This window comes from Vulpes lagopus, chromosome 22, assembly GCF_018345385.1.
Source record: "Vulpes lagopus strain Blue_001 chromosome 22, ASM1834538v1, whole genome shotgun sequence".
In the NCBI taxonomy this organism is placed as follows: Eukaryota; Metazoa; Chordata; class Mammalia; order Carnivora; family Canidae; genus Vulpes; species Vulpes lagopus.
In genome coordinates, this window is record NC_054845.1 from 16,767,448 (window position 1) to 16,782,699 (window position 15,252).

The 15,252-nt window shown below is 40.0% G+C and overlaps 1 protein-coding gene across 1 annotated transcript in view; it reads left to right on the forward strand.

Annotated features, from left to right (window-relative positions):
• PTH2R (parathyroid hormone 2 receptor) overlaps positions 1-15,252 on the forward strand; it is a 61,350-nt gene that overhangs the window by 37,017 nt on the left and 9,081 nt on the right. The window contains exon 9 of the mRNA XM_041737580.1: positions 6,404-6,498. Coding sequence (XP_041593514.1) covers positions 6,404-6,498 — 95 coding nt within the window. The remainder of the gene's footprint in view (positions 1-6,403; positions 6,499-15,252) is intronic.

Here is a 15,252-nt window from a genome sequence, read left to right on the forward strand (position 1 = left end):
CTTTTATCCACTGATACTGTATCATCATCTGTGTTGCCCAGCCTTTCAGTTTCTTTCCTCCTTGTTCATCCTCCACTATGTTTGCTTGTCCATCACTTACTATCCTCTTTTTAAGGGGACGACTCAGGTCTTGCTACTTTTTTTGTGTGCCTGGGTACATTGTACTGAAATTGTGAAATAAGAGATAATTAAATATTATATGAAAATATAGGCAAATTTAAGAACATTGAGTTTTCATTTGATGAAAAGAAAAGATGTATTAAAACTCCAAGAAATCCTTTTAAAAATTAAGAATTGAAGCAAAGGACAGGAGACAAAAGTAAATTATAGGATGTCTTCCATTGAAACAGTTGATTTTTTATCCAAAGCTTCGTTTTTTTGTTTGCAGATCCTATTCACATTGTCAACATGGATGAGAAGTCTATATGCTGAGGTTTCTAAATTGCAAAGAAAAGCAGTAAAGTTAGGTGGTTATAGAGGTTCTAGAAGATTCCCTGTTGGAGAAAGACAGCTAGAAATGATGGTATACTCAGTGCATAAGCATTTTGGAGAAAACTTAGATGGAAGCCATTTTTTGTCTTCCTGAACTAAATGATGACAGCTCCAAAGCAAGAATTCTTAAATGTTTTTCCAAAATCACAGCATCCATTTAATCTAAAAATATCCTAGTCATGATCTCAAGGTCATGAGATCGAGCCCTGCAGGGAGTATGCTTGAGATTCTCTCTCTCTTCCTCTCCCCCTCCACCCATGTGCCTCTTTCTCTCTCTCTCTCTCTCTCTCTCTCTCTCTCTCAAATAAGTAAATAAAATCCTTAAAAACATTCAGAGAAGATTCAAGAGCACCTTTCTGTTCATTGAGTTACTTTTTAGTATTGCAATTCAGTTATTACAGTTTTGTTTAAAATCCCCTCATTTTACTGTAGAATCAGTCTGTAAGGGAAGAGATGTGCCCCGAACTCCATCCTAGTGTTTTGAATGAGGTGCTCCTTCCTCTCAGCTAGCTGTTCAGTGTCCTGAAGCCAGGAAGGACGATGCAAATAATAACAATGGACACTGCATTGTATGGGTACTGTTCTGGGTACTTTATTTACACAGATTTATCTAATCTTCTAAATGAAGAAACTGCCCAAGGTCACACAGCTAGTGAGAGGGAGTGGGATTCTAATTTCAGGTTCAGTATCCCTACCCAGTGAGCTCCCTGCACTTACAATAAAATCCAGTGTCCCAAAATAGTCTAGAGAAGACCCTGTCACTTGTGCCTGCACCCTTTACTTGCAATACCTTAGCCACGTTGTTTTCCTTTCAGTTCCTTGAATCTGTCCACCTCTGCCTCCTCAGGGCTATTCCATATTTGGTGCTATAGCCCTGGAAGCTTGGGATGTGCTTCCTTCTATTCCTTGCTGTATTTTTAAATTATATTATTTTTTAGATTTTATTTACTTGAGAGAGTGAGAGAAAGAGAGAAGGAGCAGGGGGGAAGGGCAGAGGGAGAGGGAGATACAGACTTCCAGCTGAGCAAGGAGCCCGATGTGGGGCTTGATCCCAGGACTCCTATATCATGACCTGAGCCAAGGTGGATGCTCAACTCACCGAGCCACCCAGGGGCCACCTCTTCCTTTTTTTAGATTCCTGTTCCTCACTTTAAATGCCACTTCTTCATTGTGGTCTCCTTGATGCGTCCAGTCTAAATTAGCTCACCTATTATAACCCACAGAGCAAGGTGAAGTTTTTCCTTCTCAAGATCATCACAATGTAAAAAACTTATTGTTGAATGTCCATCTTGTGCACTAAGCTATAAGGTTTATGTGAACTACAGCCATATTTTCCCTAACCTTCTAGATTTCTAGTGCCTAGCAAGCTTTCTGGCACATAGTGGCCACTCATAAATACTTGTTGAAAAAATAAAACCAGTATACAAAGTAAATGCCTTGAGGAACTGGTAAGAGGGAAGAGGTGAAATTAGAGCACAAAGCAAAGTTCTGTATGATTACAGAACCCCTGAGTCCATTCCATGCAACCTTTTCATTTCTAGAGACAGAAGCTAAAGCCCACACATAAAGGTCACACAGCTAGTGTGACAAAATAAGACTACAACCACATTTTTGGCCATGTTCTTTTCATTTGCACTCCAAAACATGTCAAGATTGTTTGAATTTATGGGAAAAAAGATCTTTCCATTTTTAAGGCAATATTTATAGTTTTTTATATATGTTAACTCTGGATAAGATATTTGTTTTTCAAACTTTTATGTAGTATGGTTTTATATAAATAGATATGCCCCATATATGCTATCAAAAATTATTTATCAATAATTTTATTTATTTAAATTTTTTTAAAAGATCTTAAATACTTTAGAGAGACAGCAAGAGAAAGTATGAGAGAGCGAGCAAGAGCGAGTGAGAGGATGGAGGGGAGAGGCAGAGGGAGAATCTCAAGCAGATGCCCTGCTGAGAAAGGAGCCCGATACAGGGCTCCATCTCCTGATCCTAATATCATGACCCAAGCTGAAATCAGGAGTTGGATGCTTACCTAACTGAGCCGCCCAGGTGCCTCACCAAAAATTTTAAGTATAAGTTTAGATCCCTCACTTATTTCTGGCTTTGGATATTAGAATAGCAGAAATCCTATTAATTGGAATTTTGTGTATCTGGGAGTAAAATCTGATAAAATGTGATTAGAATTTCTAAGCAATATAGGAAGGAGTTTGTAAAGGATAAGCATTTATAGGTTCTAATTTGAAGAAGTCCTATCAAGAAAATTGAATTTTAGATATAATCATAAAATTCAGTATAAACTTAAGAGGAACCACTTGACTTTGAAATCATGAAATGTAAAGTTATTGCACTGTTGTTGTCTGTGTTTTGTTCCTATGTGTTAAAACTATGCTTAAGAGAATAGAGTCATTAGAAAACATTAATTTTTGTTCTGAAAATAAGTATCTGCAAATATAATGATTTGTTATTCACCTTGCAACACTTAATGTTGATTTGAGGATAATTTTTAAAAATTCTTCTAGAGGGTTTAGAGAGGGCATCTCTCATTCAATCAATTATTCATTTACTCATTTAACAAATCTTGATTAAACACCAAGAACATTGTGGGTGCTGTGTGAGGTAACGGCCGGATACGGTTTGGAGACAGACACCAACCCTGAAGTTTAAGCAGAGTGGGTGAAGCAAAAACTGAAACATGACAAGTGCTGGGTGGAGCTGGAAGAGCTTCTGAGAAAAGCTGACATTCAGCATGAAACCTGGGAATGAGCTAACCTGAGAAGGAAGGAAGTAGGAGAATGATCCAGGCAAAGAGGACTCTAGGAACAAAGTCTCAGAGATAGCCCAAGGGGCCAGAGGTTTCAAGTCTGAAATTTTGAGTTGTTTCAATTCATCTGTGGTTCATTTTGAATACATCTTTAAATTTTTAATTGAGAAAGAATCTAATGTTTATATTTGCATTATTTAAAAACCATATTTGCATACAATTTATTCTCTGTGTGACTGGTTTTAATGCTTGAGAAGTGGTCATTTTATTCACCTTCTCGGTTTTTTATTTCTTTGTTTTATCTGTACTTTGCCTGAAAGAGACTAACGTTAAGCAAAATTTTACATCTTTTAAAGTAAAATTTAAAATCTCACCAGAAGTTTCCACCTGGTTTTGTTCTTTTTTGTTCCACTTGCCCAATGTATAATATTATTTAACAGGCTCAGATCTTCCTTTAGTACAGGGATTTTCCTTTAATATTTTTATTGATTTGTTCAATTTATCATAATCTTTTCTACAGAGAGAGAAATAAATCTGCACGATGACTCTCAATTCCATGTTACCCATGAAGGCATGTCTCTCTTCATCATATGGGTCTTTGTTCTTTATCTCCCCATTTGGGGAGAGTCTTCAGTGGTTTTCTACATTGCTGAATGTGTTCTCTTGCTTTGTTAAATCTCTTGTTTTCTGTTTCTAATGTTGATTTTAAAACTTGATGATATTTTAGATTCTTTACAATCTGTTCTTAATCCATCCCGTTCTTTAATAAATTTCTGTTTCTGGGGCACTTGGGTGGCTCATTCGATTAAGCACCTGCCTTTGGCTCAGATCGTGATCCCAGGTTCCTGGGATCAAGCCCTGAATTGGGCTTCCGGCTCAGCAGAGAGCCTGTTTCTCCCTCTCCCTCTGCAGCCCTGCCCACCTGCCCTGCTCATACACTCATACTCTCACTCTCTATCTCGAATAAATAAAACCTTAAAAAAAGAGCATGTGTGTGCATGGTATATTTTGTTGACTGATCTTTTAAAGCATCATAGTTTACTGAATCTTAAATTTTTCTTAATTCTTTCCATAATCCACTTAATTGTCCTTAAATGCATCTTCTTAGCTATTTAAACTTATGTATTGGATGTGTGTATCTTCTTTAGTCAAATTTCTGCCAGTTTTCAGTATTTATTTAGTGTGGTCTACTGGCCTGAGAACAGAGTTCCTGGTCATGGGCTTTTTTAAATAGGAATGGTGTTTAGGGTTGGCCCATCTGAAGCCATCTATAATTCTTCCTTTTCCAGGGATAGGAACTGACCAGTGACACTCTCCCGCTGGCACTGCTTCCATAGCACTGTCAGCTTCAGCTCCTATCCCTTTGTCCTTTGCATAGTAATTATACAGCATTGCTTCCCACCATTTTCATGCCCAGCTGCATCATATTGCCAGGGGCTGTGGTTGTAGGGAGTGAAATAGATGGGGCATGACATAATTGGCCATTCAAAAAGGAAGCATTCATGTGATATCCGTGAGCAGCTCTCATCCTCTTATTGAAAAATATTCTGTCTTGAGCCAGATGTTGGAATTGGTGAGGATGAATGGAGATTCTCAGCTCTCATGTTTTGCATCTTTTTTATCATCTTGAAGAGAAGGTAAAGATGGTGGTTAAGAATTCATATTACAGACTCACATAGTCATGGTTCAGAGTCCTCCAATAGCTGGGTAGCTTAGGTCAAGTCACTTGATCTCTTTGAGCTGATGTTTTTTTATCCATAATAAAGGGACATAAAAAATGCTTGTCCCATATCCGTGTGTGCTAAACTCGAGGGCTCCATAAATGGCAACTCTTACTAGCCTGAAGAATCCTTCTTCTATCACTTCACAGCACACCTCTGTCCTTCCCCCAGAGTATGAGACTCAAGACTCTGCCCCTAGTTATTATAGAAAGCTGCAAAATTAGTGAGAGGTGAGAGGTTCCAATAGTGTAGTCAGTAGTAGGATGGCAAAGAAGGTGGCAGGGGCTTAAGGAGGGGCTGATTCAGTTGATCATCTGTATCAAGTGGGGCACATGAATTACCCAACAACCCAAATTCTCCAAATTCCAGAAATGGTTGAAAACTCTGCAAGACATCTTATTTCCAAGAATGAAAAACTTGATGATTCCTCTCTTCCTGCTATTGCTTTTCCACTGATACAAGCCTATTCTTGGCAATCCACTTTTCCATTATTCCTAAATAGTAGCACTTTCTGGACTGCAGACATCTCCCTGAATATAAGGACTCCAAGAGTTCAGGCTTCCACTTCCTTATGACCCTAGATCTGGAGATCTTTTCTTTTTATTCACTCTTCACTCCCCTTGAAGCCTCCAAGCCCCCACAAGTTATCCTACCCAAACTTCCATTTTTAAAACCAGAACTTGATTGTCACTGGGGTGATCACACCTGTAATATTTCAAATTCAATCTAATTGCCTACACTGGGGGCTTTTTCTCATCTAGCATCTAGTTTGTGTGTGTATCTGAGAAGTGGGTTTAAAGAATTTTTTTTTAATTGAAGTATAGTTAACATAGTGTTATATTAGTTTCAGGTGTACAACATAAGGGGTTAACAATTCTATACATTACTCAGTGCTCATCAAGATAAATGTGTTCTTAATCCCCTTTATCTATTTCATCCATCTTCCCACCATTTTTTTTTTTAGAAACCTTATACTTCATTCAGTACTTTTCATATGTCATAAGAGGGATAGTATCCCCCAAACAATTCTATTATTCCCCTCCCTAAAATAGATACAGAAGCTGGGAATTCATTTCAAAAAGGGCAGTTGGCTATATTTATATAATAACTATTATCCTTTCTCCTGCTAGCCTGCCACAGGACTTTATCTAAACTTTGGTTTGGAAATTCCCCATGGATTCTTACAGATCATCCTCTGGTATTCTAGTTTCCAGGGCTGTTGAAACTTTTTATCTCTGTGTTTTCATGAGGGCAATTCAAGAATCACTAATTGTCCAATATCTTATCTCAGAGTCCCTCATTCACATTTATGGAATAGGTAACTTTCTGCTTTTGAATACGAAGAAGTTCAATTTGTATAAATTTTTATGAACATCTTGAAGGCTGACTTAATGATTCTTTGTAATATTACCTTCTCTTTCAGCTCAATTTTATTCTGTTTCTGAATACGGTTAGAGTTCTGGCTACCAAAATCTGGGAGACCAATGCAGTTGGGCATGACACAAGAAAGCAATACAGGTAATGTAATTGCAGGACAGGCACCCACCAAAGGAAATATCTGGGTTACTATTTAAAGAATAGATATTGATCGATCTGAAATTTTTGTTTGGTTTAATTGAATTTAATTGAATTTTAAAAATTAGTGTGAATTTTTATTTGGTTTAATTGTGCAATTTATCAGAAAAGTGTATGTATTTTATGAAAATCTAAGTAATCCAAAACCTTCTTAATGTGCTTAAATTTTAAGTATTAAGTATAATTTTTTTAAATCTGTTCTTAACAGATTGGGATTTTCCCATAAACTATGTGACTTCCTGGAAAGTCTCTTGTGGATGATCTTGGCAGACAATTTTACCTGTGTTCTTAAAATAATATGTCAAAACTGAAAATACCAAGAAAGTAGATTTGCTGTGTTGTTTCCAATCTGTCCATCATACTGGCCCATACCAAATATAAATTTTTAAGATTATTCAGTCTTTCAAGAAGAAAAGGGCAAATTGAAATGCTATCTGAGACACAGAAAGGAAGAAACCATAGTTGGCATTTTGGTCCTGTGTCACAAATGTTCTTGAAGTCCTTTGTTGAGTCATTTCCCTCTATGTTTAGACAACATTCACTGTCAGGCAGAAAAGATGATGGGTATGGACTGAAGTCTGGAATAGGATGTACAGTATGGACAAACCAGCAGCAGTAGGCTCCAGTCATTTGTATTGTGCTACAAGCAGTAGTGTTATAAAGTAAATTGTGCCTAAGAGTTTACTGTGAATGGCCTTTGCTATATTCATATAGCATGTCTCATGTCACATTCCACTGATGAAGACAAAGGCCAAAGGATGATAGAACGATGGAAAATGTAAATAGTTTTCAGTTTTCTCTGTAAAGAGAAACAGTACAAAGGTTTCTGAAAGCTGTTTATTTCTCTAGCTCTGAATAAAAGCTCCTTATTTCTCTAGTTCTGAATGATATGAACTTGTACTTTCAGTTGAAAGTTAGTCAAGAGATTTGAAAAACTCTGGAGAGAACAAAGGGTGAATTATCTTAAAAAATAGGATAGACAATATTTTGAATTCATTCATGCGGGATTATTTCTCAGAATAATGGAAGAGAAAAATTTATCAAGGACTAAAATAGTCTAGTATTCAGAATTCAGAATAAATTTTAAGTAATCTGGGGCCCAGAATTTTTTTAATTTTGGAGTGATTAATTTGAATAGGGTTTAGACTAATAATAGGGAAAGTATTTTCCGGCCAAAAACATTAAAAAAAAAATAGCCAAAACACATTAAGTATTCTTACTAATATCTAAAGTTAAGTTACAGATAAAAATATTGCGAGGAATGACTCTTTTTGGAGAGAAAAATGTGAGTACTTTCTTGGTAGTGATTTGGTCAATTTAGTATTTAATTTCTGAGGCCTTAGATTACCAAGTTTAAATAGCTTCTCATTTTGTAAATAAAGAAACCTAGAAAAGTGTAATTTGTGTCTCTGTCCCAGTGAAATTCTACCTATGAGGTTTAGCTGAGTATTTAAATTTATACCCACTCATTTTTGTACCTTTAAACTTCTATTTCATTTAGTTATTACCTTTGTCAAACAAATGTTCAAATATCAAATATTCTTGCTAACAATGAAAAAATATATTTATTTATATTATATTTATATTTCCAAGTGGTAGCATCTAAAACCGTTTTTAAAACACATTCCTTTGCAATGAAAAAATATATTTATTTAAATTATATTTATATTTCCAAATGGTAGTATCTAAAACAGTTTTTAAAACACATTCCTTTGCATATTACTCCCTGAAAGACTGAAAACATCTTTCGAAGCTGAGTCTCTTCCAGTGAGCATGCGCATACACAAAGACTTGGAATAAGTACATGGTATCCCTACATTGGTATGATGGTTTAAAGATGAAATAAACTGGGCAGCCCTGGTGGCTTAGCGGTTTAGCGCCACCATCAGCCCAGGGAGTGATCCTGGAGACCGGTATCTCTAATACAGAGTTGTAAAAATAATGCACATATATGTAATATATAACATATATACTGTTTACCCAGTTTCCCTTGAAAGTGATATTCTACATAACTGTAGTTCACATCAGTTATTTAAAAAAGTATTAGGGGTGCCTGGGTGGCTTAGTCAGTTAAGCATCTGCCTTCAGCTAAGGTCATTATCCCAGGGTCCTGGGGTCAAGTCCTGCATCAGGCTCCCTGCTTCATGGGGAGCTTGCTTCTCCCTCTCCCTCTGCCTGCCACTTTCCCTGCTCCTGTGCCCCCTCTCTCTCTGTCAAATAAATAAAATCTTAAAAAAAATTGGTGTGTAAAAAATAATTTATCAGATTCAACAACAGGACTAATGCATTTTTTTTTTCTCTTTTAAATTACAACTCAGTCCCCTTGCAAAGTAAGAGAAGATTGCCAGGATGGAAGAACATGAGACAGGAAAAAATGCAAGATTCAATGGAAAAGAATACTTGAATGTTTTGGCTAATTTGACTTTTCATTCAGTACTAGCCAAAAATCATTATTTATTATTTATTATTTTTGGAATGAATTAAACCAGTATCTATTATGCAATATGATAGTAAGGAGGACAGATTTTTAGGTTGAATCCTCTACTCATTGTCTAACTTTGGGTGAACACTTTCCTTTTCTGAGCCTCTGTCCTCATTTGGACATGGGAAAATAATGGCTCTCCCACATGGTTGACAGAGTAAAAGGAGGCAACCAGTACAGGATCTGACAAGGGCATGATAGCCAACAGCTTCATTGACTGGGTGCCCTTCTTGTGCCACACAAGAGATTCAAAATTAAGAAGATATGGTTTCTACTTGAAAAGCAAATTTGAGAGAGGGAGGGAGGGGGAGAGGGAGACAGAGAGAGAGAGAGAGAGAGAGATTAAAGTGAGGAGAGTACTAGTAGAGGCACTTACAAAGTGTTATTTGTATAGAAAAAAGGAAAGATTAATTCAAGCTCAAGAGGGATTGAAAAAGACTTAAGGGAAACAATACTTTTTTAAAAAGCTAAGTTGACTCTTAAAAGAAAAGTAGCGGAGTAGGGGGCAAGATGGCGGAGGAGTAGGGTCTCCAGGTCACCTGTCCTCAGCAAATTACCTAGAAAACCATCCAATCATCCTGAAAACCTATGAATTCGGCCTGAGATTTAAAGAGAGACCAGCTGGAACGCTACAGTGAGAAGAGTTCGCGCTTCTATCAAGGTAGGAAGACGGGGAAAAAGAAATAAAGACACAAAAGGCCTCCGAGGGGGAGGGGCCCCGCGAGGAGCCGGGCTGAGGCCGGGGGAGTGTCCCCAGGGCAGGAGAGCCCCGTCCCGGAGGAGCAGGAGCTGCACCAACCTTCCGCGCGGAAAGGGGCTCCCCGGGAATTGGAGCAGGATCCCCAGAAAGGCGGGGACGCCCTCGGGCTCCCTGGGACAGTAACAGAGGAACTGCGCCCGGGAGAGTGCGCCGAGCTCCCTAAGGGCTGCAGCGCTCGGCGGGACCCGGAGCAGCTCGGAGGGGCTCGGGCGGCGGCTCCGCGGAGGGGGCTGCGGGGCTCCGGGAACAGCTCGGCGGCGGCGGCTCGGGCGGAGGAAGAAGCTCCGCGGAGGGGGCGGCGCGGCTCTGGGAACAGCTCGGAGGGGCTCGGGCGGCGGCTCCGCGGAGGGGGCTGCGCGGCTCTGGGAGCAGCTCAGCGGCGGCGGCTCGGGCAGAGGAAGAAGCTCCGCAGAGGAGGCGGCGCGGCTCCGGGAACAGCTCGGAGGGGCTCGGGCGGCGGCTCCGCGGAGGGGGCTGCGGGGCTCCGGGAACAGCTCAGCGGCGGCGGCTCGGGCGGAGGAAGAAGCTCCGCGCGGAGGGGGCTGCGCGGCTCCGGGAACAGCTCGGAGAGGCTCGGGCGGCGGCTCCGCGGAGGGGGCTGCACCGCCGGGAGCGCGAATCCAACAGCGCAGGCTCCGGAGCACAAGGCGCCGGGACACAGCCCAGGATCCGGCCTCCCCCGGGACAGGCAGAGGCCGGGAGGGCCCAGGACAGCGAGGACGCTCCTGCCTGGAACTGAGCAGATCAGCGGCCCCGCCCGGAGCCCCCAGGCCCTGCAGAAGGAGAGCCCCGGAGCTACTGCGGGGGCTGACTCCAGGGTCCCAGAGCTGCCCCCGCCACTGTGGCTTCCTCCCGGGGCCTCACGGGGTGAACAACCCCCACCGAGCCCTGCACCAGGCAGGGGCAGAGCAGCTCCCCCAAGTGCTAACACCTGAGAATCAGCACAGCAGGCCCCTCCCCCAGAAGACCAGCGAGACGGACCAGTTCCAAGGGAAATCAAGGGACTTAAACTACACAGAATCGGAAGATACTCCCCCGTGGGTTTTTTTGTTTTTTGTTTTTTTGTTTTTGTTTTTGTTTTTTTTGTTTTGTTTTGTTTTGTGCTTTTTTTTTCTCTCTTTCTTCTTGATTTCTGATTGCTTCCCCCACCCCCCCTTTTTTCTTTTTTCTCCTTTCTTTCTTTTTCTTTCTTTTTCTTCTCTTTTTCCCCTATTTTTTTCTTCTTTCTCTTTTTTCTTTTTCTCTTTTCTTTCCTTCTCTCTCTTTTTCTCCTTTTCCCAATACAACTTGTTTTTGGCCACTCTGCACTGAGCAAAATGACTAGAAGGAAAACCCCTCAAAAAAAAGAATCAGAAACAGCCCACTCTCCCACAGAGTTACAAAATATGGATTACAATTCAATGTCAGAAAGCCAATTCAGAAGCACTATTTTACAGCTACTGGTGGCTCTAGAAAAAACCATAAAGGACTCAAGAGACTTCATGACTGCAGAATTTAGATCTAATCAGGCAGAAATTAAAAATCAATTAAATGAGATGCAATCCAAGCTAGAAGTCCTAACGACGAGGCTTGACGAGGTGGAAGAACGAGTGAGTGACATAGAAGACAAGTTGATGGCAAAGAGGGAAACTGAGGAAAAAAGAGACAGGCAATTAAAAGACCATGAGGATAGATTAAGGGAAATAAACGATAGCCTGAGGAAGAAAAACCTACGTTTAATTGGGGTTCCCGAGGGCGCGGAAAGGGACAGAGGGCCAGAATATGTACTTGAACAAATCCTAGCTGAAAACTTTCCGAATCTGGGAAGGGAAACAGGCATTCAGATCCAGGAAATAGAGAGATCCCCCCCTAAAATCAACAAAAACCGTTCAACACCTCGACATTTAATAGTGAAGCTTGCAAATTCCAAAGATAAGGAGAAGATCCTTAAAGCAGCAAGAGAAAAAAAGTCCCTGACTTTTATGGGGAGGAATATTAGGGTAACAGCAGACCTCTCCACAGAGACCTGGCAGGCCAGAAAGGGCTGGCAGGATATATTCAGGGTCCTAAATGAAAAGAACATGCAACCAAGAATACTTTACCCAGCAAGGCTTTCATTCAAAATGGAAGGAGAGATAAAGAGCTTCCAAGACAGGCAGGAACTGAAAGAATATGTAACCTCCAAACCAGCTCTGCAAGAAATTTTAAGGGGGACTCTTAAAATTCCCCTTTAAGAAGAAGTTCAGTGGAACAATCCACAAAAACAAGGACTGAATAGATATGATGACACTAAACTCATATCTATCAATAGTAACTCTGAATGTGAACGGGCTTAATGACCCCATCAAAAGGCGCAGGGTTTCAGACTGGATAAAAAAGCAGGACCCATCTATTTGCTGTCTACAAGAGACTCATTTTAGACAGAAGGACACCTACAACCTGAAAATAAAAGGTTGGAGAACCATTTACCATTCAAATGGTCCTCAAAAGAAAGCAGGGGTTGCCATCCTTATATCAGATAAATTAAAATTTACCCCGAAGACTATAGTGAGAGATGAAGAGGGACACTATCTCATACTCAAAGGATCTATCCAACAAGAGGACTTAACACTCCTCAATATATATGCCCCGAATGTGGGAGCTGCCAAATATTTAAACCAATTAATAACCAAACTCAAGAAATACCTTGATAATAATACACTTATACTTGGTGACTTCAATCTAGCTCTTTCTACCCTGGATAGGTCTTCTAAGCACAACATCTCCAAAGAAACGAGAGCTTTAAATGATACACTGGACCAGATGGATTTCACAGATATCTACAGAACTTTACATCCAAACTCAACTGAATACACATTCTTCTCAAGTGCACATGGAACTTTCTCCAGAATAGACCACATACTGGGTCACAAATCGGGTCTGAACCGATACCAAAAGATCGGGATAGTCCCCTGTATATTCTCAGACCATAATGCCTTGAAATTAGAACTTAATCACAACAAGAAGTATGGAAGGACCACAAACACGTGGAGGTTAAGGACCATCCTGCTAAAAGATGAAAAGGTCAACCAGGAAATTAAGGAAGAATTAAAAAGATTCATGGAAACTAATGAGAATGAAGATACAACCGTTCAAAATCTTTGGGATGCAGCAAAAGCAGTCCTGAGGGGGAAATACATCGCAATACAAGCATACATTCAAAAACTGGAAAGATCTCAAATTCAAAAGCTCACCTTACACATAAAGGAACTAGAGAAAAAGCAACAAATAGACCCCACCCCCAGCAGAAGAAGAGAGTTAATTAAAATTCGAGCAGAACTCAATGATATCGAGACCAAAAGAACTGTGGAACAGATCAACAGAACCAGGAGTTGGTTCTTTGAAAGAATTAATAAGATAGATAAACCATTAGCCAACCTTATTAAAAAGAAGAGAGAGAAGACTCAAATTAATAAAATCATGAATGAGAAAGGGGACATCACTACCAACACCAAGGAAATACAAACGATTTTAAAAACATATTATGAACAGCTGTACGCCAATAAATTAGGAAATCTAGAAGAAATGGACGCATTCCTGGAAAGCCACAAACTACCAAAACTGGAGCAGGAAGAAATAGAAAACCTGAACAGGCCAATAACCAGGGAGGAAATTGAAGCAGTCATCAAAAACCTCCCAAGACACAAGAGTCCAGGGCCAGATGGCTTCCCAGGGGAATTCTATCAAACGTTTAAAGAAGAAATCATACCTATTCTACTAAAGCTGTTTGGAAAGATAGAAAGAGATGGAGTACTTCCAAATTCGTTCTATGAGGCCAGCATCACCTTAATTCCGAAACCAGACAAAGACCCCACCAAAAAGGAGAATTACAGACCAATATCCCTGATGAACATGGATGCAAAAATTCTCAACAAGATACTAGCCAATAGGCTCCAACAACACATTAAGAAAATTATTCACCATGACCAAGTAGGATTTATCCCTGGGACACAAGGCTGGTTCAACACTCGTAAAACCATCAATGTGATTCATCATATCAGCAAGAGAAAAACCAAGAACCATATGATACTCTCATTAGATGCAGAGAAAGCATTTGACAAAATACAGCATCCATTCCTGATCAAAACCCTTCAGAGTGTTGGGATAGAGGGAACTTTCCTCGACATCTTAAAAGCCATCTACGAAAAGCCCACAGCAAATATCATTCTCAATGGGGAAGCACTGGGAGCCTTTCCCCTAAGATCAGGAACAAGACAGGGATGTCCACTCTCACCACTGCTGTTCAACATAGTTCTGGAAGTCCTCGCCTCAGCAATCAGACAACAAAAAGACATTAAAGGCATTCAAATTGGCAAAGAAGAAGTCAAACTCTCCCTCTTCGCCGATGACATGATACTCTACATAGAAAACCCAAAAGCCTCCACCCCCAGATTGCTAGAACTCATACAGCAATTTGGTAGCGTGGCAGGATACAAAATCAATGCCCAGAAATCAATGGCATTTCTATACACTAACAATGAGACTGAAGAAAGAGAAATTAAGGAGTCAATCCCATTTACAATTGCACCCAAAAGCATAAGATACCTAGGAATAAACCTAACCAAAGACGTAAAAGATCTATACCCTAAAAACTATAGAACACTTCTGAAAGAAATTGAGGAAGACACAAAGAGATGGAAAAATATTCCATGCTCATGGATTGGCAGAATTAATATTGTAAAAATGTCAATGTTACCCAGGGCAATTTATACGTTTAATGCAATCCCTATCAAAATACCATGGACTTTCTTCAGAGAGTTAGAACAAATTATTTTAAGATTTGTGTGGAATCAGAAAAGACCCCGAATAGCCAGGGGAATTTTAAAAAAGAAAACCTTAGCTGGGGGCATCACAATGCCAGATTTCAGGTTGTATTACAAAGCTGTGGTCATCAAGACAGTGTGGTACTGGCACAAAAACAGACACATAGATCAATGGAACAGAATAGAGAACCCAGAAGTGGACCCTGAAATGTACGGCCATCTAATATTCGATAAAGGAGGAAAGACTATCCATTGGAAGAAAGACAGTCTCTTCAATAAATGGTGCTGGGAAAATTGGACATCCACATGCAGAAGAATGAAACTGGACCACTCTCTTTCACCATACACAAAGATAAACTCAAAACGGATGAGAGATCTAAATGTGAGACAAGATTCCATCAAAATCCTAGAGGAGAACACAGGCAACACCCTTTTTGAACTTGGCCACAGTAACTTCTTGCAAGATACATCCACGAAGGCAAAAGAAACAAAAGCAAAAATGAACTATTGGGACTTCATCAAGATAAGAAGCTTTTGCACAGCAAAGGATACAGTCAACAAAACTAAAAGACAACCTACAGAATGGGAGAAGATATTTGCAAATGACATATCAGATAAAGGGCTAGTTTCCAAAATCTATAAAGAACTTATTAAACTCAACACCAAAGAAACAA